The sequence below is a fragment of the Aulostomus chinensis genome, chromosome 18 (assembly GCF_037954235.1).
Source record: "Aulostomus chinensis isolate RoL2024-O1b breed Wild chromosome 18, RoL_Achi_v1.0, whole genome shotgun sequence".
In the NCBI taxonomy this organism is placed as follows: domain Eukaryota; kingdom Metazoa; phylum Chordata; class Actinopteri; order Syngnathiformes; family Aulostomidae; genus Aulostomus; species Aulostomus chinensis.
In genome coordinates, this window is record NC_141337.1 from 10758458 (window position 1) to 10784690 (window position 26233).

Consider the following 26233-nt stretch of genomic DNA (forward strand, 5'->3'; position numbering starts at 1 on the left):
CAGTTACTGTCAATGTAATATTGTCCAGCTGTCGCAACGATGGCAACTCTCTGCTGAATTCAGTGCAGTTGCGACGCTGTTTTTAACATCTCTGTACATCTTTGGGATTGTGACTTGACTCAGTTGTTTCCGTGTCGGTAGCACATAGTGTCTGTTCCAGTGTCTGGATGAGGTGTCTGAAGCCTACATTTTCTACCACACAGTATGGTCTGAGATCCTTGCAGATAAAAATTGCCAGAGCCGAAGTGATTTTCTCTGCACGTGGAGACGTGGACGGAAACTTCGTCCCAAATGCTTTCTCCAGTGAGGGTTGTTGCAGTGACTTGTAGTTTCCTGGTTGTTGAGTGTACTCTGGGTGATGCCTAGTCAAATGGCTCCGGAGATTAGTTGTATTTCCGTTGTACTTTACCTCTACTTTGCACATTTTGCACACAGCCTTATTTTTGTCAAGATGTGCGCAGTTTTCTTACTTCTTAAAGCAAAAGTGCCACCAGACATCAGCTCTTAAGTGTGCCAGAGATTTAAGGTGAGTTTCCGCCATCGTGTTGTTTTCTGATCTGAGGCACATGGCCTGGATCTCCCGAGATCTGATAATCTGACTGCAATAATGTTGCACTAAGCACTAAATGTAAAAATGTATTTTTTTTTAAGTGCTGTTACAGTGAATGCAAGCTTGTTTACCTTTTTTGCCATGGATTCAGATTACTATGGACACAAGTGCTAGCAAGCAATTAGTGAAAACAGACTGTTCCTTACCTGCAGCTGTAGCTTTCTTCTCCATTACTGTGCAAGTGTCAACCACTGGTGCCATGTGCTATCTCCCGCACATAAGAATCAGAATGCAAGTAACAGATATTTACATGGATAACGGCAATAGCGGGTCATCATCTATTCCCCCCAACCCTGTTCCCTTTCCTTCAGCACATATACATTTTTTTGGTTTCTGTGAATTATCCATGTGTAGAACATGAATGGATCAAAAGTATGACCACGTTATTGGTAGTCTGGTAGATGGCAAAGATGTCTCCTCTTGTCACATCCAGTCCAATGTGCACTGAATTGTTGCTCCAAGCCACAAATTAGCAGCCTGTCTTTGAGGTTTATGTTAATGTGTAACAGTTTTTAATGGTACTAGATTCTTGTGTCGGGATGTGCCTGCTCCTTTGGCCACAGGCCAATATCAGGCTTGTTTTCTTTTGTATGGCTGAGCGGATGTGTCAGCATCATGGGTGAGAAATAGGCATACGCTGCTCACCTAGCAGCTTGTCCTCCTTCACCATTTGGCTAGTGTGTATGATTAACAACCTTAAGCATTTTTAAACTATGTTAGCTGAAATACAGTGAAGGTTTGACTTACGTGGCAAAGATGAGATTCCAGATCTGTGGGATAATGTTCCAGCTGAAGTGGAACAGATTGCCTTGAAGACAGGTTTGGTAGCAATGGATACCAACTTCCCCAAAACTTAAGCATTATTCTGCAGCCCTTTGCCACTTCTACTGTTTCTCCCTCTAATTTCATTTCTTATCTCACTCATCTACATAATGCTAGTTCTTTTCAAATTTTTGAGTAGCCTTTCCCAGATTGTTTTCCTATCTTTTGAGGTTTTCACAAAGGCAGCATGGCAAATGAGAGCACCACCAGCTTTACAAGTGTAGTGTGCCACTAATTTGGTACATCTTGAAGTCATCACAGCTTTTCTCATAAAGCGCCATATTGAAACTTTTACTAAAGTACTGCTAATCAAATGTCTGCAGAAAAAAAAACGGCACTGCACCTCTGTATTGTTAAAATGTGATATTATGTCATACATTTATTTTCCCAATATAGAAGCCATATTAAAAGGTTGTGCCTAGGGATGGGTTACAAAATTGGAATTGAGTTGTAACTAACTTGTTTCTGAAAAAATGGTGCTGTTATCATTATGTATGTATCATTAATTCATCACATGGCTGTCATATCTGACAGCACAAAATCATCAAAAGAGTAGATTTTGTTTACAAAAGCTTTTATGTGTGACCCAAATGATTTTATAGTTATTAACTTAAGACACCAAGGATATCCCATATTATCAGCATGTTGTTGGTACTGGCTAATGTTGACTTAAGTAATTCATTATTGATATTGTCAAAACTGCTGACATCTGCCAATTAAACTGATAGAAATAATGTCCGGCTTCTATTTTCTTGACTGAATGCTCATTACCATATTTTCAATGCAAGGTAGCTCTGCATAGCGGGATGAGGTCATCATCCACTGCTGCATGAGCTGAAAGTTGGGGAGCAAAATTTCAGTGGGGAGCAGTTTTTCATTTGGCATGACTGCTAAGCATTGGTCACTCCAACCAGAGTTTGTTTGACAGCAAACAAGGACATGAAAGCCCCTTTCAGACTGCACCAAAAATGCGGATGAACGCGGGTGTTTGGGCACTCTTAAAGGGTCGACAGGGCATTTCGACCCACGTCCACCAACCCTCCAAGCAACCCAGGTTTTCAGCGGCTTGCCTAGGCTTGCCTGCAGTGTGAAAAAGGCACCCCACATTGTGTCAGGATTCCCGCAACCTTCCTTTCGCATTCTGATTTTGTCACTGTGCTGGCTGTCAGGCTGTCATTGTGGAAGCTCCGGGGGGAAGAAAAAAACAAAACTGGGCTGGGCTGTGCTGCGAGAGCTGCTCACTCATCTCTCAATAAAGTTTTGGCCCTCTACCATAAGATCAGTCTTCCTGTTGATGTCTCCTACTCTATTTCACTCCTTTTTTTCAAACTATTTACATGTGTATGATCTTAGATGAATTAATCGATACTTGGGAGCTCTCACCAATTGGGGAATCGTAACTTAAACTGCCCAAGCGCAATCGTGTTTAAAAACAACTTGTATAGCGATCTTGCACATCTTTTTATCAATCATGGCAGCACACTGGCAAGATTGTGAAGTCCGTGAGCTGCACATCGTCCGCGATGGAGAGGAGATCCGGCAGCAGATTTCTGGAACCGTACAGTACATGGTGGTTTATGGGAACATCACCGGCATTTTGAGGGAGTGTTCGACTCGACGACGTCCATGCTGTTGTTTGTTTACCTCGCAGTGTTCCAGCACACTTTTATGTATAATGATGACGTTGTCAGCGCGATGATGTACGAGAGAGAAAAACACAGGCACGCAGCCCTCACAGCAGGAGCTCAGACCTGCGTCTGCTGGAAGCTTGAATGCGCCCTAATGCCGAGCAAACGCGGCCACAAAAACCCGCTTTGACACGTGTTTTTCAGAGTGAAAGGGGAATAAGAGACATGTACTCAGCAGATAGACCTCAGCAGCCTCCTCTCCACTCTTGGATAAAGGTAGAGAGTATATCTCGACCACTCCAGCACCAAAGGCATCACTTAAAACTGTAGGAGTGTAATGATTTTTCTCTGACAAGCTGCAGAGATAGTAACACCCTGTTGCTTCACCCAGCCTGCTGGCTTCCATGTAGCATGCTAAAGTCGAGCTCTGCTCGTACAGTGTTGACAGTCATCTCCAGTCCCTGGCAAAAGTGATTTTTTTCATTTTACTCATGGCATGTACTGAAGCAAAATTAAATGGAAAGAGAAGCTTAGCAAACACAGCAGAGATCAGAGGTTTCCATCGGAAATGATTGGACCCTAAGTGTATTAACAGACCTGGAGACTCCAAACAGAGAAACAAGATGCTTCATTTGGATGTACTGGACTTGAAGTGGATTTAAGGTGGAGTTAGAAGTGGTCACTTAAAGAAACAATGCGAAGCTTGTTGCCGATGTCGTCTCAGTAAGTCCTGGCTTGCTAAAAATACTTTTACTGTACAGTAACACAGGTCACATATGGTCACATGATTACTGTGGACAGAGGTTCTGTTTACTCTGTAACTTGTGCAATAGGATAAAATGACTGTGGTTGTTCTGATGATCTCAGGGAGATCATCATCTAGTCTATTTCAGGAGCTTTTACGACATTTTTTGTTGAAAAATGATGGAAAATGTAAACATGACATGTTTGACATATCTGTTCTGTGCCCTGAATCCCTGTTCTGGCTGCATATAATGTTGGTAGTTTGAACATGTTCACCATGCTAGATACTGACCCCTCCTGATGAGTAGGTTGACAACTTCCGTCACAACCTCCGTCACAACCTCCATCATCGGTGTGTGAGGTAATTGGGCATAATTGTATAGTGCTTTGAATGCCATTAAGGTGGAAAAGCAAACACTTGACCTGTGTGGTTTGGTTCAGACAGACTCTAACAAAAGGATGTCTTGAGCTGTATTGGTTAGTATTAGCTGAAACATTTCTAATCAGCACTGAATTTGCACTGTGTTTTGTCAATCTCTACATATGAGTCTTGCTGTGCTGCTCTCCTCTATAAAGACTTGGAAGTTGCATTGTTTCTCAGTTTTGCAAAGATTAATAAATAGAAAAATGTTTATTAATGTTCATGAATCCCTGAAAGCTGCCAGCATTGTGGGCCTGTTGCATGAGTAACATTTCAGTGTTATATGTATAATAGCTGTTTTTAGTTGTTTTTTTTTACTGAAAGTTCTCCTCAAAACATGCTTTAAGACAAGCAAAATGCTCCACTTTGAATAATAATTTCAGGCTTATGTGTGTTTTTGTCAAATTCTTAAATAACATCTCCTTTATACTGTGTGAACAGTAATTCTTTATAGTATGTGCACTGAGGGGTTTAAGTTTCCACTTCAAACTTGTAAGGTCCCTACTGGACCATGATAGGCTCCCAGATCAATGCCTTTAGGCACCTGCATCATACTCTTAATATTTTGGCAGTTCAAGTGAAAACAGCCTTTGGGTATCAAACTGCAAGCCATTTTGCACAGTATAGCATAATTATCCATGTGAAGTAATGACAAGCAAAGCACTGGTTGGTGGCTTCCTCTGACAGTATAGCATTGCTTTAAAGACTGTGTCACTGATGATGGCTAATTCCATTTTCCCCTCTTTATTTAGATCTCGTGTCCCTGTTTGACCTGGAAAATGACCTTCCAGATGAGCTCATTCCGAATGGAGACCTTTCCCAGATGGGAATGTCCTCCAATGGTGGCCCTGGTGGAGGAGTGGGTCCAGGTCTCAACTCCATCATCCCTGATGCAGCAGCCAAACACAAGCAGCTGTCTGAGCTCCTGCGACCAGGAAGCTCCATCCTGGGTGCTGGTCTCAACGCAGGTCCGCAGCAGGGAGGCATGGTGGGAAGCCAGCTTGGTGCTGTGCTTGGGAAAAGTCCTCTGGGGCAGGGTTCTCCAAATCACCAGTCTCCCCAGGCCCAGAAAGGAGGTGTAGCTACTGGGCAAGGCAATGGGGGCACAACTATGGGTTTTAATCAGAGCATGTTGAACAGTGGGCAGGGTCACGGGGTATTAGGCCCAACAGGGCAGGTGATGAATGGGGCTCTGGGACCAGCAGGAAGGGGGAGACCTGGGCCTGGCATGCAGTATCAGAGTCAAGGCATGCCTGGGGCACCGGTGGGATCTGGACCTGGGGTTGGAGGCAGTGTGTTGGCAGAGACACTCACCCAAGGAGGACCACAGTTGGGTGGACACAGTGCATTGAATACTCAGCAAGCTGGAAACATGAATAAGGTGAGGTTAAAATTTCAGCTATTTACATGTATATATAATATTTTCATATTTCCATGGTTTCTTTTTCTTTTTTCACAGTTACTTTGCCACATGCCACAATACATAGGGAGCCAATCAGTTTGTTGCATTTCCTCTTTTGTGTCACATACTAATCAAGGTAGCAAATAGTGCTTGCCTTTCTTTGTTTGGACAACAATAATTCAACTTTTTTAATATGCAAATGTACTGAATGTTAAAGCATCATTCAGTTTCAGTATGATGGGGTATTTTTGGACAGTTCTGGCCATTGGTGGTTGTGATTAAAGATTTGCTTCAAAGTCCAGAAGCAGGTGTAAGTTTTTATGGGCAGGTAAATAGTGCAGAAATACTGCTTTGTTCATTTGTGTGTGCGTGTGTGTGTGTGTGTGTGTGTGTGTGTGTGTGTGTGTGTGTGTGTGTGTTCAAACATTTCAAAAAAATGTAAAATATGAGCTGGCATATATGGACTCCAAGGTGACTTATATATGTTGAGGTAGAAGCAGAGGGAAATACCAAGGCATTCCTTGCAGTTGTCACAGTCAGGCTAACCCAACCTCTATATTCTTGCTTTACAAAAATGACAGAGAGGTCAAATGTTGGAGCTTTGCCATTGCTCTGTCAACATAAATTGGTGTCAACAATACATTGACACACTTTGGCTGGTGATCCTAATTTTTAATTTGCTTTATTGGTTGACGACAACAAAATATATATCACAACCGATCCGTGTTGTATAGGCCCCTCCGTTTTTCACCTCATTTCCTTTGCATTTTTTGACAAGTTGCCGTTACCTCTTTTTTTACCGCACAGTTTATTAACTAATGTAAAACTATGTGGTGAGTTTGACTCAGTGGGCTGTATGAGTCCAGCAGTAAACCCTATAGAGAATATTATGGTGTTAATTTTCCCCTCATGTTTTTATCCAGATAAACATGTGCAATGCATTATTTCTTTTTTCTAGCTCCACAAATGGCTTGTCACCAGTTAATAGATCTGTTCTTTTTACAAGAGGAAGCAGACAATCAGTTGTGGGGGATTAATCCGCAGTCAAGTGCATCAATCTCTGTGGGTCTATTTTGTCCCAACAGAGAGCTTCATAGCAGATCAATGCTGATGTGTTTATTACAGCATTCCTATCAAGGCTTACTGCTGTGTCTCAAGGAGCATATGTGCTTTTGTAAAAAAAAAAAAAGAAAAAAAAAAAAAGAAAGAAATGTCAGCAAGTAAAGCTCCAAGAAAAGCCATGAAATTTTGTTTTCCCAACAAAGGGATGTGAGGAGACATTTATGATTGCACAGCACCCCCAAAAATGGCTTATTTGTCATGTAATTATTGCCCACTTCTACAAATGAATGAAGCGCATGCTTAATATAGTCCAACCCCACTTGCCAGTTCCTATCCAAGAACACTTGGACTTGAGGAGAAGCAGACATACTCTTCAATTAGTGAAATGAAAATCCTCACAATTTTTTTCACCACTTTTGATCACAGGTCCTAAAAAATTAGACCTTGTGCACACCCGGTAGTAAGGCTGACCATTTGTGATCGAAACACTCTGGATAGCTCTTCATACCAGGTGTACACAAAGTCAATGGATCTTAAGACTGGATCACTGAAACACCATTCGCAGGTGGTCTTGGCCATGTGACCACATTGTTTCAGTAGTGTGAATGCAAATGCACCCTTGGCCACATTGAAGGACCACCTCATCAGCTGATGTCCTTAGCTAAAGCAGAAATACACACTGGGTGCACTAATGAAGGCATAGTGCATAGTGATGGCAACGTTTGAGGTATAAAGTGTATGTCAAATATCTTTGCTGGTTTAGTTTGTTCCAAACAAATTGAAGAACCAATCTGGTACGTGGTGTTGGGATTTCTTTTTCTTTTGCCTTTAATTTCCAACTGATAAACACAGGAAAGTACTGCCAGCTGTGCCACTCGCTGTCTTATTAAAAGGTAATGTCTCCTGCCCATCAGCTGATCTTGCCTTTGGTTGCTGCGGCTCTCCGTTCAAACACCAGACATCATCCAAAAGAAGACGAATTCTTTTACTATTAAAAATGTCAGTTATAGATTGAGTGGCTATTTTGATCAACACAATTTACAACAACAAATTTAAGGGGTGTCATCTCAGTATAATTTGAGTGCCATATTCACCTTGCTGCTTTTAATATATATAAACTGTTGTGGGCAAACACGATGATTTAAAACCTTGCAAATGGAAGTTTTGTGTGTTTATTTGCATACTGAGAGGGTAAATAAGATCCAATCACCGAAGACAAATGTGGAGCTACCTTTTAAGCCAAGAACTGTCCACTTGTAATTAGATCACATCAGGCAGTATCGTAATACAAAGTATGCACAGGATTTATTTTAACAATCCAAATGTGAATGTGAACTGTTGTAAATCCAAACATTTAAGAACACAAATAAATGATTTTGTAAGTTGTTACTTGTTTCTCATATGGTCACAAAACAAACAAGCTCAAGCTCAAACTCAAAAAGCTGAAATTTGAAAGCATGCGTTGAACTTGTGATTTGTATTTGAGTGTCCTGGCTTTAGCTAATGCACTGGTTTACACCTGTAAATTTATATGAAAAGCACATTAGTAAGGTCCTGCCAGCAAGTGCTTTGATTGAGGCCCGGCATTGTTCTGAGTTTTGTGCAAGACCATTTCAAGTAACTGAGTGGAAGCACCTATAGTCACACTCACACTGGTTGAGTAGTCGGGAATGAGTTCTCTGTTCAGTTTGTCAATTTTTAAATAATAAACAAAGATAACCTTAAATCTCTGTCCTGAGGAGCATTTCTTCTCATCCTGGACACATTTTCTACCATTCCTGGGGTGTCAGGACACAATTAGATTAGTTTGACTATTTTTATCTTTATTTTCTATCAGTAAAATGGAGTGTCCTACCTTCCCTTCGAACTAACTACTTTTACTTCTCCCTTGCTCCCCCTGTCTGGTATATGCCTTCTCTTTCTGGCCCTCTTGGTCTTAGATAATGGGGCTGTAAATCAGCTTTAGAGTAGTCAGTTCATGTGTGGATGCAGGGGCTGTGAGGGGGGAATAGAAGAGGAGAAATGAGGACATGGAAAGAGGAATGGAAACAGTAGTGGCTTCATATGTGACAGACAGCACTGCCCACTAGCTCGATGTCACTTTATAATAAATGCAGAGCCTCAAGTGGGAGAAGCTGTGTGAGGGGATGTCAAAGCTTTGCTCATGTGTGAATGGGAGGCAGAGAGGCATCGGGCAGGCATCTGTGCGTTTCTGTGCAGTTGTGGGGGGAGGGGCAGGCTGCAGCCCAGTGTTCTGCTCAGCTGTTGAGCAAGCTGGTCCTTTTCTCCGTTTCTCTCTCACTCTCCACTGGGCTGGGATTGCTTGGTCTGCTGGAGCGCTGCTGGCAGTGGGGAACCTCAGCGAAGCAAATCAGGCAAAGGCTGCAGACAGATGGATGTTGATGGTTATCAGAGATATGGTAATAAATTACCTCTGGGGACTTAATCAGTTTGCTAACTGTCTCTTTCAGAGAGTAGTTGTACAAAAGAAATATAAATTTCAAGCTTTATAGGTTTGTTTGAGCAAACTCATGGTTTGTCATCTACTAGTGAATCTGAGGTAGTGGAACCTCGTTGGCCCATGCACACATGGCCCCTCAGCTTGCTATTTGTGCATTTTCAAAGGGAAAAAAAACTGTTACAAATACTTTCGCACATATTATTCTTGGTACTTGGTGACAAAATAGCATCATGCTGTACGATATGCATGTTTGCTGACCACCCCTTGTCCTGTCTGGCGTTTGTAGATGGGGATGTCTGGAGCTCCATTTGGCCAGCAGTATGGTCAGGCTGGAGTCCAGCAGATGGGGGCAACGGGGGTCAACAGTCAACAACTCCAGAACAAGACAGCCCTTTCCAACAATCTGCCACAATTCCCTGCAGAGCTAAAGGGGGCTGGGAGTGTGCCAAACATGGTGAGTGTACACATGATGGTTGTTTGTTGTTGTTGTTGTTGTTGTTGTTTTTTATAAATGTGGTGATCTGAGCATATTTTAAAGGATTGGTGTCAGGGTTTGAAATTGGCAACACTAGTTACACTTAAAGAGTGGTTGTGCTATTTCCGCATAAAATCTTAATAAAATGTTAACTGTGATTGTACGTACAATCACTGACCATAGACTGAAAACAAGGGACCTCCATAGTGCAATCAAAAACTCCCCGTAAATTCTAAGATCTACATCACTAGGACAAAGTACATCACAATTTGTGTGTAGTTGTACCTCGGAAACTATACTAAATTGTTGAAAATGGGAAAACTAATGTTTTTGTTTTCCTCTTTTGAAATCCATACATCTGTCACTGCCTTCTTTCATTAAAATTTCTCAGAACAGGGCAGAAAAAATATATTCCAATCATCAAACTTTGTTAATTTATTTTAGTGTCAGGAGCATTTTTCCGTTAATCCCATTGTGTTCTTGCCAAAATGATATCAATACCTATATATTTATTTCTACATAGGTATGTTAATCTTTCAGTAAATAAATCTTATCAAGTTATCATCAGGAACCACTACAGCCACTTTAGGTGCTGGAAGAAAAAGTTAATTTCCAACACGGATTTGTATCAGCTAAGGTAATGAACATCTATACCTGATCCACTACGTCAATGTTATTGAACAATTCTGTTGTTGAGTATTGAGGTGATTCTGTGCGGTACCAGAAATTGACTTCATAGACAGAAAATATCAGTCTCCAATTGTATTTATTTTTGTCTTACAAAAGTTGTACCTCTTGCACCATTTACCCCTTATTCTCTCTGAGGTAACAAATACTTTCCACGGACCGATTGGTCTCCTCCTTCTCTAGTGCCATAATTTATTTCCTATCTTTCCCCATGTATCTAAGCTCCTGCTAAACATCAAATGTCTGTCATATTCTTTTCATTTAAAGGCTATTTCTTTGTGACTTAACTTTAATATGCCAGTCCAAAATGTTGTGTTGTGATTAAAGCTGTGACCAATCTAAGATTTTCCTACTGGACAAGGTAAAGCCATCGGTCGACTTGTTATCCTATATGTATGATACTCATTTAATCAAGGGCTATCAAATGATTCGGATATTTAATTGTATCAATAAGGCTCATGGAAATGGAAGTGGACAAATGTGCTTGCTTTTGTGCAAGGCAAAATATTGACATTGATATTCTCCAAAATCTCTCAGAAGGTTGACATTTAGGATTAAACAAATATTCTTAAATAAACACAAGGCAACTTAGACAGGTTCTTTTTAAATATAGGTACTAGCAAAATGTAATGTGATACTAAAGAAGTTCACCGAAACATCCAGCTCTGTTCAAGCAAGACAATGGATCTAAATGCCCCTCATGTACAACACATTGTTAACCACCCTCTACAAAGAGTAGGACAGAAACATTGACATAAAATAAGATCGTCAGGAGACTGAATGGTAGAGATCGACCGATATGGATTTTTTTTAGGGCCGATGCCCATACCGTTTTTTTGTTTTGTTTTGTTTTTTCCCCATCACACTTAGCCGATGACCGATATCTTTGTTCAACTTTATCAAACCCACATAAAAACAACCAAACAAAAGAGTAGGTGCTCTTAATTCTTCAAGTAATGTCTTTATGAAATAAAATATTTAAGCATAAATTGGAAATTACTCTAGGATTTAACAGATTTATTTTTTTCAACTATCAAACATTTTCAAGCTTGAAAACAAGAGGTCAGTGCTTTTAATTCAAGTACCGTAAATTCTGGACTATAAGCCGCGACTTTTTTTCTACGCTTCATGCCCCGCGGCTTATACTCCGGTGCGTCTTATACGAGGATTTTACCTTCATCCTGGGGTGTGGCGGGCAGCGGCAGCGGGCAGTAATTCCCTATTGTTCCTGATGGTAGCTCCAAGTACCGTACTTAGGGAAATTCCTAGCCAAATGTTATGGTAATTTCTCTAAGTACTGTACTTGGAGTGTCCAGTCCATGCCGTGGTGCAGTGTAAAAAGAGCATCACACCATATTTTCAGTCATTTGTACTCACCCTCAAGATGGAGAGCAGAAGAAGGAATGCTTATGATGCAGCTTTCAATTTAAAGGCAATCAATCTGGCGGTTAAAGATGGAAATAGAGCTGCAGCACGTAAGTTTGGCATAAACGAATCGATGGTGAGATGCTGGAGGCGGCAACATGACGAACTGACCCAATGCAAAAAGACGACAAAAGCTTTCAGAGGTCATAATAGCAGATGGCCCGGACTTGAAATCTTGGAAGACTGGGTCAAAACGCGAGAACGGGCAGCCGAGGTGTTTCCGCCGTGCACCGCGGCTTATTTACCGGTGCGGCTTATACGTGTACAAAGTTGATTTTTTTCCCTAAAATAAGCATCTGCGGCTTATATAAAGGTGCGCTCTATCGTCCTGAATTTACGGTAATTTTTTGATAAGATAAGATATATATAACAAATATTGAAGTATAAATAAAACAATTACAATGTTGAACAGCAGTAACGAGCTAACAGCATACGGTGTGCACACTGCAACTATGCAACAAAAAAAACAGTAAAAAAAAACCAAAACTTTTATCTTATCTTGCCTGGCTTCCCTGCAAAAAAACTACAAAAAAAACACCACACACCACTGAACTAAAGCACCACTGTATAAGTACCGTTTTTAGAGCCATTTGCTGTTGTTATCACAAAACATTAACATAATTCATATTCAATTAGTCCATCTATCCATTTATGGCTCATCCTGTCGCGGAGGGGCTGGAGCCTGTCCAAGCAGTCTTTGGGCGAGAGGCGGGCTTCACCCTGGATGGGTCGCCAGTCCATCACAGGGCCAACACAAATAGACAGACAACCATTCACACTCACAGTCACACCTACAGTCAATTTAGAGTATCAATCAGCCTCGTCCTCTCTTGATGTCTTTGGACTGTGGGAGGAAGCTGGAGTACCAGAGAGAACCCACATAGGCACAGGGAGAACATGCAGACTGAACAGAAAGACCCTGTGCCCAAGCTGGGGCTTAAACCCCGGAACCTTCTTGCTGTGAGGAGACAGTGCTGACCACTGCACCACCATGCCACCCTTTTTTAATTCGTACTACGTCTAAAACATTTCACTAATTGTAAAAGTTATCGCTGCTCCGCCCTGCTCTAGGGGAGAGGGATTGAGAGAGAGACATCCAAAGCCCAGTGTTGGCTGAATGAAACTCCTACAAACACCACGGAACTGACGTCATGATTACTTGATTCTGTGACAGATGTTCATAACAGCTGTTTATATAGCCTACACCTACGTAAACAGCTCCCTAAATACAGTGGTTAACAGTTATATACACAAGGCAAGCCACATTCAGCCAAGTTTAACAATTAAAAAATGCTTTTAAAGTTTGAAACTTACTGTTGTTTTGAAGTTGCTTCACTCTGCAAGCAGGGGAGGAGCAAGGCATTGTCTGCATGTGGACTGTCGTGTCTCCTAGCAACACAGAGCTGCCCATGGATACCTGTCTGTAAATCATGCTGGGAAAATGATATTGGCAAACTCACGCACGTATCGGCCAATGCCAATACAAATGAAAAATGCAAAAAATCAGCCTAACATATCGGACGGCCGATGTATCGGTCAATCCTTACTGAATGGTCAGCTGTCAGGCTGTTAAACTGTCGCCACTTTTTGACATAAAGAGAGGAGCAACTATTATACAACTATCAGTGGAGCACAAAGTTTCTCTGTCAATGACTCTTCATGTGGCGTTAGATTTAAAATTTTTAATTCGACTGCCAACTGAGTAATCAAAATGTATCCTTCAAAGTCTTTTGTCATAGTCCGCTATTGGGGTACCCCTAACTCTCGTCTGGGTTTTGATGTGTGCTTCTCCATTGCAGACCCAGATGCAGCAGCAGATAGCATCGGTGGGCATGGTCCCTGGGGCTGGTGGTGTGTCAGCAGGCCCAACGGCTGATCCTGAGAAGCGCAAACTCATTCAGCAGCAGCTGGTCCTGCTGCTCCATGCACACAAGTGCCAGCGACGGGAGCAGGCCAATGGGGAGGTGAGGGCCTGCACTTTGCCCCATTGCCGCACCATGAAGAACGTCCTCAACCACATGACCCACTGCCAGGCTGGGAAGTCCTGCCAGGGTAAGTGGAAGTGATGCTCTCCTTTTTGAAGATGGTGCTGACCTATGCACCTGTTATAAAACCTGATGAAAATATTATTGTGCCAACTAATATTTTACATTCAGTGTTGAGAGTTGACCGAGGTTTTGATAAAGAGAAGGGATGGACATTTGAAAAATAATTTTGTTCAGTTGATCGTGTGGAAAATTAATGGTCAATCAATAAATCATCAATTTATTGATTATTGTATTGGCAGGTGATTGTGAGATAGCTCTCAGCTGTTAAAGCTGTCCAGCAGTCTATGGTTAGCACAACTCTTTCAGTCGTGGCTAACTTTTTGAACAGCTTCTTGCCCTCTTTCTCTGTAGTAAGTTTCATGAGCCTGGTGAAGGTGCGCCATGATGGAATGCTACATGCTGGTTCAAATAAATCCTTTAGATTTCAAAAAATAAAACGATACTTACAGCCACGTATCTGTCCATAAATTTGCTGATCCCCTGGGTAATTTCCTCTCCCTCTAGCACCATAGCTCCTCCATGCTAACGGAGGTGATGCTGGGTTGAGATGAGGAGCATGCATCAACGTCAACACGGGATGGGGTTTTGTTGTTCTTATACCCTGCTTCGAAGTGTTTACAATGAATGTCATTGCCTTTCCATTTGTAATAGTCCCATGCCAAACTTTGCCTTGACCTCTCATGTTTATGTTTGCAACGGCAGCTAGAAGGAAGCGGAGTATTACTGTTTCTTCCTCTCTCTCCTAAAACTTGTTAAATATCGCCCATTGATGGTAAGATGTGTCATTACTGTGACATAGTCAAATTGCGCTGCACAACACGGCTTCCTCTGATCATGAAATTTCAAGTGATCATTTAGAAAATGCAAAATGATCAATTATCAATAATAAATTACTTGTGCCCATCTGTAATCAAGTGTTTGAATTTCAATCTGAATGGGACAACTGCACTATGCCTGTTGTTGGGAGTTGTTATCAGAGCCGGAGATGCGGGTACAATATCAGCATCCATACGTAGGAGCTATAAAGTGGTGTTTTGTTGAAAGTTCTAATGATTTCCTGCTGACGGCAACAGCTTCTTAACAACAAGATTAGCTTGTTTGTTTTTTTATATCATGAAGGTGGATCTCAATTTCTTTCCCTTTGCAGTTTGGCTTGCTGTTGGCCAATTTAAATCCAAGAAAGTGTTTAAGGTTCAAGTTAAATTTATACCTTTTATTTGATTGTTTGCATATTGTACTATCACTTAATTTTGAGTCTGCGGTCCTAAATTTGAGGTGCTGATCACTTTAGCTTACCCGAATCCTGCTTCACTGAATTAACACCCAGTTTATGTTGTGTTAATTGTCATGATCTAAATTAGATTTGTGGCCACTGTATTTTATCTTGTAAAAGGTCAGATTCTGTTGAGTGACCTGTCACATCACCTCACTCAGTGCCTCTTGTTACCCCCTTTCCCCCCCAGTGGCCCACTGTGCATCATCCAGACAGATCATCTCCCATTGGAAAAACTGCACGCGGCACGATTGTCCAGTCTGCCTTCCTTTGAAGAATGCAAGTGACAAGAGAAACCAGCAGCGTGAGTAAAGCCCTCAGTTCCCTGTCTTTATTCCTCTATAAGTCCATTTACAGTGTATATTCATGAGGTAATGAGTAGCTGCAAAATCATAGTAAAGAATTCCTTATGCAGACTTGGATGCTTTGTTATCTGTAACATCTTACTCATTTTGGGGGACAGAAAGCTGTGTTATCTTTTCAAAATGAGGCTGTTACTTGCACTGAGCTTCTAGTGAATGTGTGTTGTATGAAGTGATGCCACCTGCAGGTTGTATTTCCCTGTCACAGCTCTGTGTTGGCTTGCCGATTGCTAAAGCTGGAACAGTGAGAGGATTCCTCAAGAAAGGCTGGGCCTGTAATGAGACACCCAGGGGAGGGGCTCTGTGGCTCTGCTATCAGTGGGGGCAGGGCCTTGAGACAGCATGCTCTCTGATTGGTTAAATGATCCTATGACAGATTTAAATCCCCCACAGAGGCAGCATGCTCCCTGTCAGCAGTCAACACAGCAGGGATCATAGACTGAGGCTGCTCAAGAAGATTTGTTTTTCTCTTAAAGGAAAACCTGTATATAAAAATTCTGATCAATGGCAGTTCACAATTGTAAATTTTGTTTTTCTTTTATTATTCATGTACAGATATTTTGGGAAATATTCGTTAGCAATCAGACAGAAAAGCACACATGTAACAGTAGAATTATAAGTTTTCTTTATTGCACTCTTTATTTAATCCAAGTCATTTGTTGTTTCCTCCTCCTTCCCCCTCTAGCCATGCTCAGTTCCCCTGGGGCTGGCCTGCAGAATGCAATCAGCTCAGTGGGGGCTGGCCAGCCAAGCTCCACAGCCATCAACAGTGCTGCCACACACATCGACCCTAGCTCCATGCAGAGGGCGTATGCTGCCTTGGGCCTACCCTATGGCAACCAGTCCCCTGGTCAGGTCCCAGGGCAAAACCAGGGACAGGGTCCTCCTCAACAAAATCCCCAGGGGCACCAGCAGCTGCGAAATATGAACCCACTAGGTAGAGCATTGAATGTCTTGCATTCATGTTTTACTGGTGTGTGACTACAGTTATTACCATTTTACAAATCCAGCTGTATCCAGATATCTTGTCTAATAATTTGTCAATAATTTCTCAATTCATGCAAATAAATGTTTTATCAGGCACTAATCAGATGAACCAGATGGCAGGAGGCATGGGTGTCCCCTCTTCAGATCAGACGGGCATGCACTCCGACTCCTCATTGCCCTCCACACTCAACAAGTACGCATTCTATTTATGGTATAGAAATAGTTGTACAGAGTAGTAATTTCTTAAAACATGATATTGATAATATAAATTTAAGAATCAATTTGGACTGCAAGTCCAAAGATTATTTTGTGATGAACCACTTTTCATTGGATCTTCTGTTGACCTTACGTCCACACACGCACACCCATACTCTGAACTTGTGTTAAAGTTTCCTTCTTTTTCTGCCCTACAGTCAGATGTTGCCTGATGGTTCTGTCACAGGAGGCATGGGAAATCTGCCCGCTGCTACTCCCCTCTCAGCATCGGGGACAAGGAAGGCCTGGCATGAACATGTCACTCAGGATCTGCGCACTCACCTGGTGCACAAACTGTAAGTTGAACATTGAAACAATTATTAGAAAATTAGGGGTGGAGGAAAAACATCATTACTATATTGCATCACAATGCGGACCTGAATGAGTATGCATTGATTCATAAATTAAAAACTTTGATATTTTGAAATGTTAATCATAGGACACAGACGGAACGGAAGTGGCACAGCAGCAGCATGTAGTCAGACAGTTGACAGGATGGACTGGACTCAAACACGGTGCTGCTGAAGTGGCAGCGCTGTGGATATCCTGTTGCATGGATGCAACTTCCCCTCTTCTACCTTTTCTTACAGTCCTTCCTCAATTAAAGTTATTGTAGCACAGCAAACAAACTCCTCTTCTGGGTTGGTGCCCATCAGCAGTTAACATGTAGCTGCTGAGCCTCACTTCCAACATAGCAGAAAACATTAAACCTGAACGATTATTAATAAAGGACACAGCAGGATAGCTAAACATGAGATAGACCAAGCAGAAGAACAGGACAGAGAAAGAAAGAAGCAATTGCAGCTTAGCTAAAGTAAGAAGTAGGTTTGAAATGTGTGTAAATAGCTGTGTGAGGTGTTAATGGGACATCTTTAATTTGTGACCTTGCCCCAAAATGACTTTTTTCAGTGACTACAGCTGTTAATTGTATTTTAAGGTGGTCCTCTTGATTGAGAGGAAACAATTCAGTAAATCTTCAATTGATAACTTTAACAATCCAGTTGACACATCTCTTTAAATTGCTGTTGTAGTTAAAGATACTCCCAGTCTGACAAGATGAATCACAAATGATAATTATTTTATCATCAAAATTAAGCCCCCTGAAAATTGATTGAATAGTAAAGGTGCCATAAGATTCACATCCAGAAATTCTGTCGCATAAATGCCAATAGAGATGTTATGACTGAGTTTTGCATTGTTTGAGCATTTTTTTCCTTTTATTTTGTTTTTTAGAGTACAAGCCATATTCCCTACCCCAGACCCTGCAGCACTGAAGGACCGGCGAATGGAGAACCTGGTGGCATATGCACGCAAGGTTGAGGGTGACATGTATGAGTCGGCTAACAGCAGGGTAACTAGTTCTGTTTCATTCATTACACCATTACAACGCAGGTGATGGCAGTCATTCTTGCTGACCTTTTCCTTTTTTTCTTCTCTAACCAAACAGACTTACTTCTTTTTGTGTCAATCTCTGATTAGGATGAGTATTACCACTTCCTGGCAGAGAAGATCTACAAGATCCAGAAGGAACTTGAGGAGAAGAGGCGCTCCAGGCGCCGAAACCAGCCTGGCATGGTTGGCACAGCTGGGCCTCAACAGCCTGGTATGGCTCAGCCCAACGCAATGGGCCCAGGACAGGCTGTCCGACCTTCCAGTTAGTAAACACTCTCTGGGTTCTGCTTAACGCACATAGTTCTATAACTTTTAACAACTTGTGAATATTGTGTGTATTGTCTTTTTCAGATGGACCTGTGCCTATGCCTAACATGCCAAATCCTATCATGAACCGCATGCAGGGGCCCCAAGGTATTTGCATACATATGGCTTTCTTAACAGTTTGTGGTTTGTGTGGTTTTTTTGGGGGGTGGGGGGTGGGATCCATATGTCCTATGGGGATAACTCTCCTAGATCTTAAGGATGACCTGAAGTGATGGGTGTTCCTGTGCACACATGGGTGTTTAGACAGTTAGTGTTCAAAACTCTAATGTTAAAGTAAGCTGACCCCTGAAGGACAGAGAATATTAAGTTAAGATGAATCCTCCGTATGATAATCAGCTCTGTAATTCATTGTTTGTGTTTTCTCACAGGAATCAGTCAGTTTAACCCAATGGCAATGCAGAATGCTCAGATGTCTCAGGCACCCCTGGGACCGAGGGCTCCGTCCCCCATGAACCATCCACAGCAGATGAACATGAGCTCCGTCCCTGCTGTATGATTTATTTTTTTTCTTCGCCCTCAGTCTCACATGCTCTTTTTTTCCAATCGTTCTTCATTCAATTCTCCCATTTCCCTTTCCTATTCAATGGCCCTCACCCTCTGACTGCATTTTCATCCTTTTCCATGTCACCATTGTGACACTTGTTTAGCATACATATGATATTTGCTCTGTGGTTGACCCAGATGTTCATGTTAACAAACAATCTGGCAGATCCTAAAATAGGCCTTAGAGTCATTTTATGTTCCTCTTTGACTGTAGATGTTATTGTGCCTTGTTATGTAATGTTGTGATTGAGTGCAGTTTATTTTTTAGATTGCAATTGTAGTAGTAGTAGTAGTACCAGTATAAACTGCATTCCATTCAGATACTTGGCAAGTGCTAAATACTAGGTACCTGCTCACTTGTTTGTTTCCTGTTTCAGATGGGCATGTCTCCTTCAAGAATGCCTCAGACTCAAGGAATGATGAGTAATCATGCAAATAACATGGTTGCTCAGCCATCCAACCAGGGCCAATTCTTGCCACAGAGCCAGTTCCCTGCAGCTGCAGGTGGAGCAATGAATGTGAATGTAGGCATGGGCCAGCCTATTACACAAGCGGCTGTTACACAGGTGAGGAGAACTGTGCTGTGGTTTAATATGATCATTGCCATTTTTAAGTGCATCTTCCCCTGTTTGTTTAAGCAAAGTCTTTGGGTGTCAGCATGGTGCTGTGTGAATGCTGTTCATTTGTATACTAACGGTGGATCCCTCTTTGTTACAGCAGCCACAGAACTCTAACCTCCCTCTGAATGCGCTGGGTTCACTGGGCTCCCAGTTGCCTTGTGGCCCTCCAGCCCAGCCCACCTTGGTAACCACACCTCCACCCAGTGCCTCTGCCAGTCTGCAGCCTCAGCAGCAGCAACTGCAGCAGCACCATCCTCCTGCTCAGGCCCAGGTGCCTCCCCAGCCCTCCACTCCTGCCTCTACAAGTGGGCCCTCCTCCACCCCAACCCACATACCCAGTAGCCTCCCCGGTCCCCCCTCAGCCATGAGTACGCCACCTGACCCTTCCCAACCACTCACACCCCTGCAACCCCAGCCTGAACCCCCGAGCCAGATGCAGCAGCCCACCTCAGTGCAGGCCCAGCATCCCAGCACACCGGTGAGACACTGCATAGTTAATATTGTTGTCACAGCTCTTGTTGTTGGTTATGCTTTTGCCAAGGCAAAGCACCTGAAGCAGCTATTTGTAGTCTGTAAAAGGGTGATTGTGTGTCATGATGAATTGACATTCTTCATTTGACATTAAGTCTCAGTGACCTTAAAGTGATCACCATTGTGGTAGTTAAAATGCCTTTTGTCTCCTTTAAGCTGTCCCAGGGAGCAGCCAGCATTGATAACAGAGTGCCCACCCCAGCCTCTGTGGCTGAGCTGAACTCTCAGCAGACCCTACCAGATGTCACTGGTACTGAAGTCAAACCTGAGGGAAAAGACGAAGATGACGACAACAATTCTGGGAAGAAGCAGACAGGTGTAAAAATGGAGGTAAGTTGAAGTAAATCTTCAAGACCTACACCAGATTACTATTGACACCACATCCTAAAAGTAAATATAACTTGTGCTTTTTTGCCCTCAGCTTTTATTTAAATGCATTAAAGTTCCTTTTTTGCTAAGTCATCAGCGGAATGTTGTTGGTCAATCATGGCTGTCTTCTTGTAGCAGGATGATGAAACCAAACCCCCACTGGTGAAGAAGGAGGAACCAGATTCAGCAGAGCCAAAGCAGGAACCAATGGAAACTGAGGAGAAGAAGCCGGAGATGAAGGCAGAACCCAAAGAAGAGGAGGAGGGTGGGGCCAACGGCACTTCAGCCACCTCTAATACACAGAATCGCAAAAAAAGTGAGGATATAATTTATATATAACATCTTATAATGTAACTTTATTCGTGTTGATGGTTGCACTAATTTTGATATCATTTGCAAGTAAATCTTCTCAATGGATCTTGAGTGACATGAAGCAGATTTTTTTTTTAAATTGAATTGAGAATCTACAATATTTACTTTTCCCCAAAATGTATTTCACAGGAATTACATCTGTTTTTGTCATTTGACATTGGCGGTTGTACAGTTGATGTTTATTAACATTTTTATCATCTGCCCAGTTTTCAAGCCAGAAGAACTAAGACAAGCCCTAATGCCAACGCTTGAGGCCCTCTACAGGCAAGACCCAGAGTCACTGCCGTTCCGACAACCTGTAGACCCCATGCTACTTGGCATCCCTGTGAGTGTCCACACCTTTTTTACATCATTACCAGATGCACAGAACCACCATAGAGTATGAGCTGTGTAGCTTAATGTGTATCTCATGCTTTACAGGACTACTTCGACATAGTTAAGAATCCCATCGACCTGTCAACCATCAAGCGCAAACTGGACACGGGCCAGTACCAGGAGCCATGGCAATATGTGGACGATGTGTGGCTCATGTTCAACAATGCCTGGCTGTACAACCGTAAAACATCTCGTGTTTACAAGTACTGCACCAAACTGGCTGAAGTGTTTGAGGCGGAGATTGACCCTGTCATGCAGGGTCTGGGCTACTGCTGTGGCCGAAAGGTGAGACAACTAATGGTGGTTATTTATGAGCCACTTTTCACTACATTTATGATGCCATCTCACATTAATATTTGCCTGTATTTCAGTTACTGCATTAAATTCTGTTTGAACCATTTTTTTTTCATTGTGTTCACAGTACGAGTTCTCACCCCAGACACTATGTTGCTATGGCAAACAGTTGTGCACCATCTCCAGGGATGGCACCTACTACAGCTACCAGAACAGGTAAACCTGCACGCTGACCCTGCTCATCTACTAAATTTTTTTTTTTAAATGGGCAAAAAGATGGATTGTTTCCAAAGAGGGAGTATATCTCTAGTCTGATGACTGGAACAGGGCTAAAGACACCAATTCACATTACATCCATACCTGCCCACAAACTGCAAGGACTTAGTTCACACAGCCTATCCATTATTAGGTTGTGACTGACACCAGTGGGTCCTATAATTTAGCTAGGCATGACTTCCATGATCAAGCTTTTTATCTTGCATTGATTGTGCCCTACAACAAGCACCCAAGTTCCCCCTGCTGCTCAGAATATGTGACTGCACCATTCAAATCTTACTCCATACTAAATTCTGTGAGGATAAAAGGGTAATAATACAACAATTTAAACAAAAAGTCAGTGTGTCTGATATATCAATTTATTTGTCATAATGCAAAGCAACATTCTTAAAATGACATTTAATAATAGAAGGCAATCATCACTTTGGCTCCCAATATATGTCTGAAACACTCAATAAGATCTCAGCAAAAACATCCTTACTTGTATTTCCATCATCTCTCATTCTGTACCCCCTTACATGCCTGCGTGATTTATTTTCCATACAGCATCTTGCTTTTGTTATAAATGATTGAAGTGAAAATGTGTGTTCTGTCTTGTACTCCAGCATGCAGTTGTAATGTGGTTTCAACAAATAGTAGTTTGACAGGTGTGCATTACATCATTAACTGCATTTAAGCATGTTTCTCCCATTTCTGTTTCAGTTTGAATGAGAGTCACTGGATCATGATCATTTTAGTTATGACTAACCTTTACCTCTGCCTGTGTGTGTGTGTGTGTCCGTCCTTCCATCTGTTCGCTGCTCATTCTCCGTCCTTGGTTGTTGCCATGTGCTCTGTTCATTCTGCCACCTGTGCGCTGGTTTGCCTGTGCTGCTACTGTGTGTGCTGGCTGCAGTTCACCCAAATATGGCCTTATTGCCGACAGGTATCACTTCTGTGAGAAGTGCTTCAATGAGATCCAGGGCAACAGTGTGACCCTGGGGGATGACCCGGCACAGCCTCAGACGTAAGTTACCAGGCTTGGAAGACTAAACAGTAACCTAGTAGTCATCTGTCAAGACTACCTGGCTGTTTGTCTCTGGGCTTCATTATGTAGATAGCAGTAATAGTCAAAGAAGCGGAGTTGAAATTGTTGTTCTTTGTTCCTATTTTCGGTGCAGCATGATTTCAAAGGAGCAGTTTGAGAAGAAGAAAAATGACATGTTGGACCCTGAACCGTGAGTACTGTCTGGGCATTGGTTGTAATGAGACTCGATATGATGACAGTTACACTTCCTTAATCCTTTACACGTAAAAACATATAAAAAGTCAACAATTGTCCATGCAGGTTTATTGAATGTAAAGATTGCGGACGGAAGATGCATCAGATCTGTGTGCTCCACTATGAAGTCATTTGGCCATCAGGGTAAGTTTGCCCTCAACTGAATTCAGTCCAGCTATTTATTGAAGTACATTTTCAACTTGCTCAAAGGAATTTCTACTTAGATTAGTTACTGTGGGTCAGTAGATAATGTTTGATGTTTTTTTCCTTTTAGCTTTATCTGTGATAACTGTCTCAAAAAGTCTGGTAAAGCAAGAAAGGAGAATAAGTTTTCAGCTCGAAGTAAGTCGTATAAAAAAACAAAACCAAAACAGCACTAACCTTATATATTTTTTAAAGTGATCATACTTAATAGCTTACGTCATCATTCATGTGCTTGTGTTTGTACAGGGTTGCAATCCACGAGACTGGGGACCTATATTGAGGACAGAGTGAATAAGTACTTAAAAAGACAGAACCACCCAGAGGCTGGTGAGGTGTTTGTGCGAGTGGTGGCCAGCTCTGACAAAACTGTGGAGGTTAAGCCTGGCATGAAGTCTAGGTAAGGTCCTCACGTGCTGAATGTGTTTTACGCCATGGGCGGCATGGCTCAGGGGAAGAGTGGCCGTCTAGCAACCAAAGGGTCGCTGGTTCGATCCCCGACCCCGGTGACCATGTCAAAGTGTCCTTGAGCAAGATACTGAACCCATAATTGATCCTGATGAGTAGGTTGGCACCTTGCATGGCAGCCTCCACCATCAGTGTGTGAATGGGTGAATGAGATGACACTGTAAAGTGCTTTGAGTACAGCTAAGGTAGAAAAGCGCTATATAAAACTGAGTCCATTTACCATTTTACCATTTATGTTTGGCTCATTGGATATATCTGTAATCCCACAACAATATACAGGAATGCATTTTGTGACTTTTTTCATCATTACTGCTGGTTTTGTTGAGAAGCTCTTTATGAATGAAGATCACTTAACTTGAATTAATGATAGTAAGAAATTCTAAAGCATTTGTAGAACTGCTGCTACTGCACCCATATTGTGTCGTGGGTCATATGTGCCTTTAAACAAAGATTCTTACCTTTCTCAAGAAATTGGGACATGGGGATTACATACTGAATAACCTGAAGTGCAGTGGCTGGGAACATTTATTTACTTTCAAGTGCAGAGGGTACCAGGCCTGGATTGGAGGCAGACCTCAGTTACAGACGTTTTTATTTCTCTCAGTCTGAAAGTTTATTTGCTTGTATTTTAAGGCAAAGTTTCCTTTTTTTCTTTCTTTTTTGGACAGATTAATCAAAAGTATTTGTCCTCCTGTGGTCAGTCCTCTCTCCCATGACACACTGTGATACAAAATAAGACATTGCTTTTTTTAATGTAATGAGTTATTACATATTAAATGACTTTAAACTTGGAAGTCACTGGGAATCTAGATTCTCTAAAAAATATATACCACATTATTGCTGTCTTGCTCAGAATTTGTGCTTTGACTTAATTTCAGTAACCTCAGTCATCCATTTCTGATATAAATCTCTTTGCGTACAAGTTCTGATCACAAAATTAGCCCTCAGTCTTTAGCCCATTCAATTTTCTGTCAACCATGAAATTTTACAAAAAAAAAATTAAGGACTCTTTTTAAAAAAGAATCCTAAAACTTGACTAATGCCTTCTTTTCCACAGATTTGTTGACTCTGGTGAGATGGTAGAGAGCTTCCCTTACAGAACCAAAGCACTTTTTGCATTTGAGGAAATAGACGGGGTGGATGTTTGTTTCTTTGGCATGCATGTCCAGGAGTATGGCTCAGATTGCCCCTTTCCAAATACCAGGTAAACAAAGTAAACTCAAATTAAAAATATTTGTTTGGGTTTTTTTTTGTGCCCATTTCTCTTTGATCCTAAATTAACAAAACGTTTGTCTTGCAGACGGGTTTACATATCATACCTCGACAGTATTCACTTCTTCAGACCTCGTATGCTAAGGACTGCAGTGTACCATGAGATCTTGATAGGCTACCTGGAGTATGTGAAGAAATTGGGGTAAGTAAGAGCAGCTCTGAGCGGAATGCTATTTTGACATGATGTCATTGAATGTATCATTCTTGCTAAAGTATAGTGGTAATAACTTGTCCTGCTCAGGTATGTGATGGGTCACATCTGGGCCTGCCCACCCAGTGAAGGAGATGACTACATTTTCCACTGCCACCCTCCTGACCAAAAGATTCCCAAGCCCAAGAGGCTCCAAGAGTGGTACAGGAAAATGCTGGACAAGGCTTTAGCTGAGAGAATCCTACATGATTACAAGGTCAGCAAGCTAACACAATTACTCTTTGATCATGAGTTGTACCTGTAGTGAGAATGAATCTTGATGCCTGTTGCAGTAAGACCATTTTGTATTGTTATTGGTCTCATAGGGACCTAATATCTGAATACATCATTGCTACTACTTTATTGCTCTAGCTTTTTTTTAAGTAAAATGTAAGTTATACCAACATTTATGCTTTAGATTTATTAGTTCACATGCACTTAAAATTAACTTTTGACACTCTAAAGCCTAAACTCTTTCAAGATTAATGTGTGTTTAACAGTATCCCACCATATGCTGCACAGGAATGACTCCCTCTTGTGTTTGATTGTAGTTATTGCAAAATCTATGGGAACATAAACTTATCTTCTAACTACTGTCAAACAATAAATATTAAAGGCTCTTTGGCTACTTTCAACATCATATTACAATAGAAGTACTTTTTATATTTGGTTTCAGTGGAGAAAATAACTCATAGTTAATGTCAGTGAAAATCTAATGAGTCACATGTAACTCAGTCAAACTTAAGGTCCCCCTGTGAAGAAGCAATATTGCTATTTTGCTTGATGAGAATTTTTCATCCGTGTTCAGGACATATTCAAGCAAGCAACAGAAGACCGGCTGACCAGTGCGTACGAGCTGCCATACTTTGAGGGTGACTTTTGGCCTAATGTTCTGGAGGAGAGCATCAAGGAGCTGGAGCAGGAGGAGGAGGAGCGGAAGAAGGAGGAGAACACAGCCTCCTCTGAGACAACTGAAGTGAGTTATAGATAGGTGAATTGAGCATTTTGAAATGGGTTTTATAGAGGAATGCTCTTGTTATGCCAAAACCAACAGACTGGTGCTAAGACTTTTGTCTCACC

The 26233-nt window shown here is 41.8% G+C and overlaps 1 protein-coding gene across 4 annotated transcripts in view; it reads left to right on the plus strand.

The window, feature by feature from the left end:
• LOC147245110 (CREB-binding protein-like) overlaps positions 1 to 26233 on the plus strand; it is a 39910-nt gene that overhangs the window by 9274 nt on the left and 4403 nt on the right. Inside the window, exons 2-28 of one of the 4 annotated variants that reach the window (XM_086186270.1) lie at positions 4978 to 5606; positions 9437 to 9604; positions 13537 to 13789; positions 15249 to 15362; positions 16106 to 16357; positions 16501 to 16600; positions 16821 to 16958; positions 17896 to 18013; positions 18142 to 18316; positions 18406 to 18468; positions 18750 to 18871; positions 19302 to 19490; positions 19642 to 20022; positions 20232 to 20405; positions 20580 to 20760; positions 21023 to 21141; positions 21237 to 21476; positions 21613 to 21701; positions 22657 to 22767; positions 22922 to 22978; positions 23089 to 23166; positions 23297 to 23364; positions 23473 to 23623; positions 24749 to 24895; positions 24992 to 25105; positions 25205 to 25370; positions 25962 to 26129. In XM_086186270.1, the coding sequence (XP_086042396.1) occupies positions 4978 to 5606; positions 9437 to 9604; positions 13537 to 13789; positions 15249 to 15362; positions 16106 to 16357; positions 16501 to 16600; positions 16821 to 16958; positions 17896 to 18013; positions 18142 to 18316; positions 18406 to 18468; positions 18750 to 18871; positions 19302 to 19490; positions 19642 to 20022; positions 20232 to 20405; positions 20580 to 20760; positions 21023 to 21141; positions 21237 to 21476; positions 21613 to 21701; positions 22657 to 22767; positions 22922 to 22978; positions 23089 to 23166; positions 23297 to 23364; positions 23473 to 23623; positions 24749 to 24895; positions 24992 to 25105; positions 25205 to 25370; positions 25962 to 26129 (4565 nt within the window). The remainder of the gene's footprint in view (positions 1 to 4977; positions 5607 to 9436; positions 9605 to 13536; positions 13790 to 15248; positions 15363 to 16105; positions 16358 to 16500; positions 16601 to 16820; positions 16959 to 17895; positions 18014 to 18141; positions 18317 to 18405; positions 18469 to 18749; positions 18872 to 19301; positions 19491 to 19641; positions 20023 to 20231; positions 20406 to 20579; positions 20761 to 21022; positions 21142 to 21236; positions 21477 to 21612; positions 21702 to 22656; positions 22768 to 22921; positions 22979 to 23088; positions 23167 to 23296; positions 23365 to 23472; positions 23624 to 24748; positions 24896 to 24991; positions 25106 to 25204; positions 25371 to 25961; positions 26130 to 26233) is intronic. The other 3 variants (XM_086186272.1, XM_086186271.1, XM_086186273.1) reach the window with 3 other exon arrangements.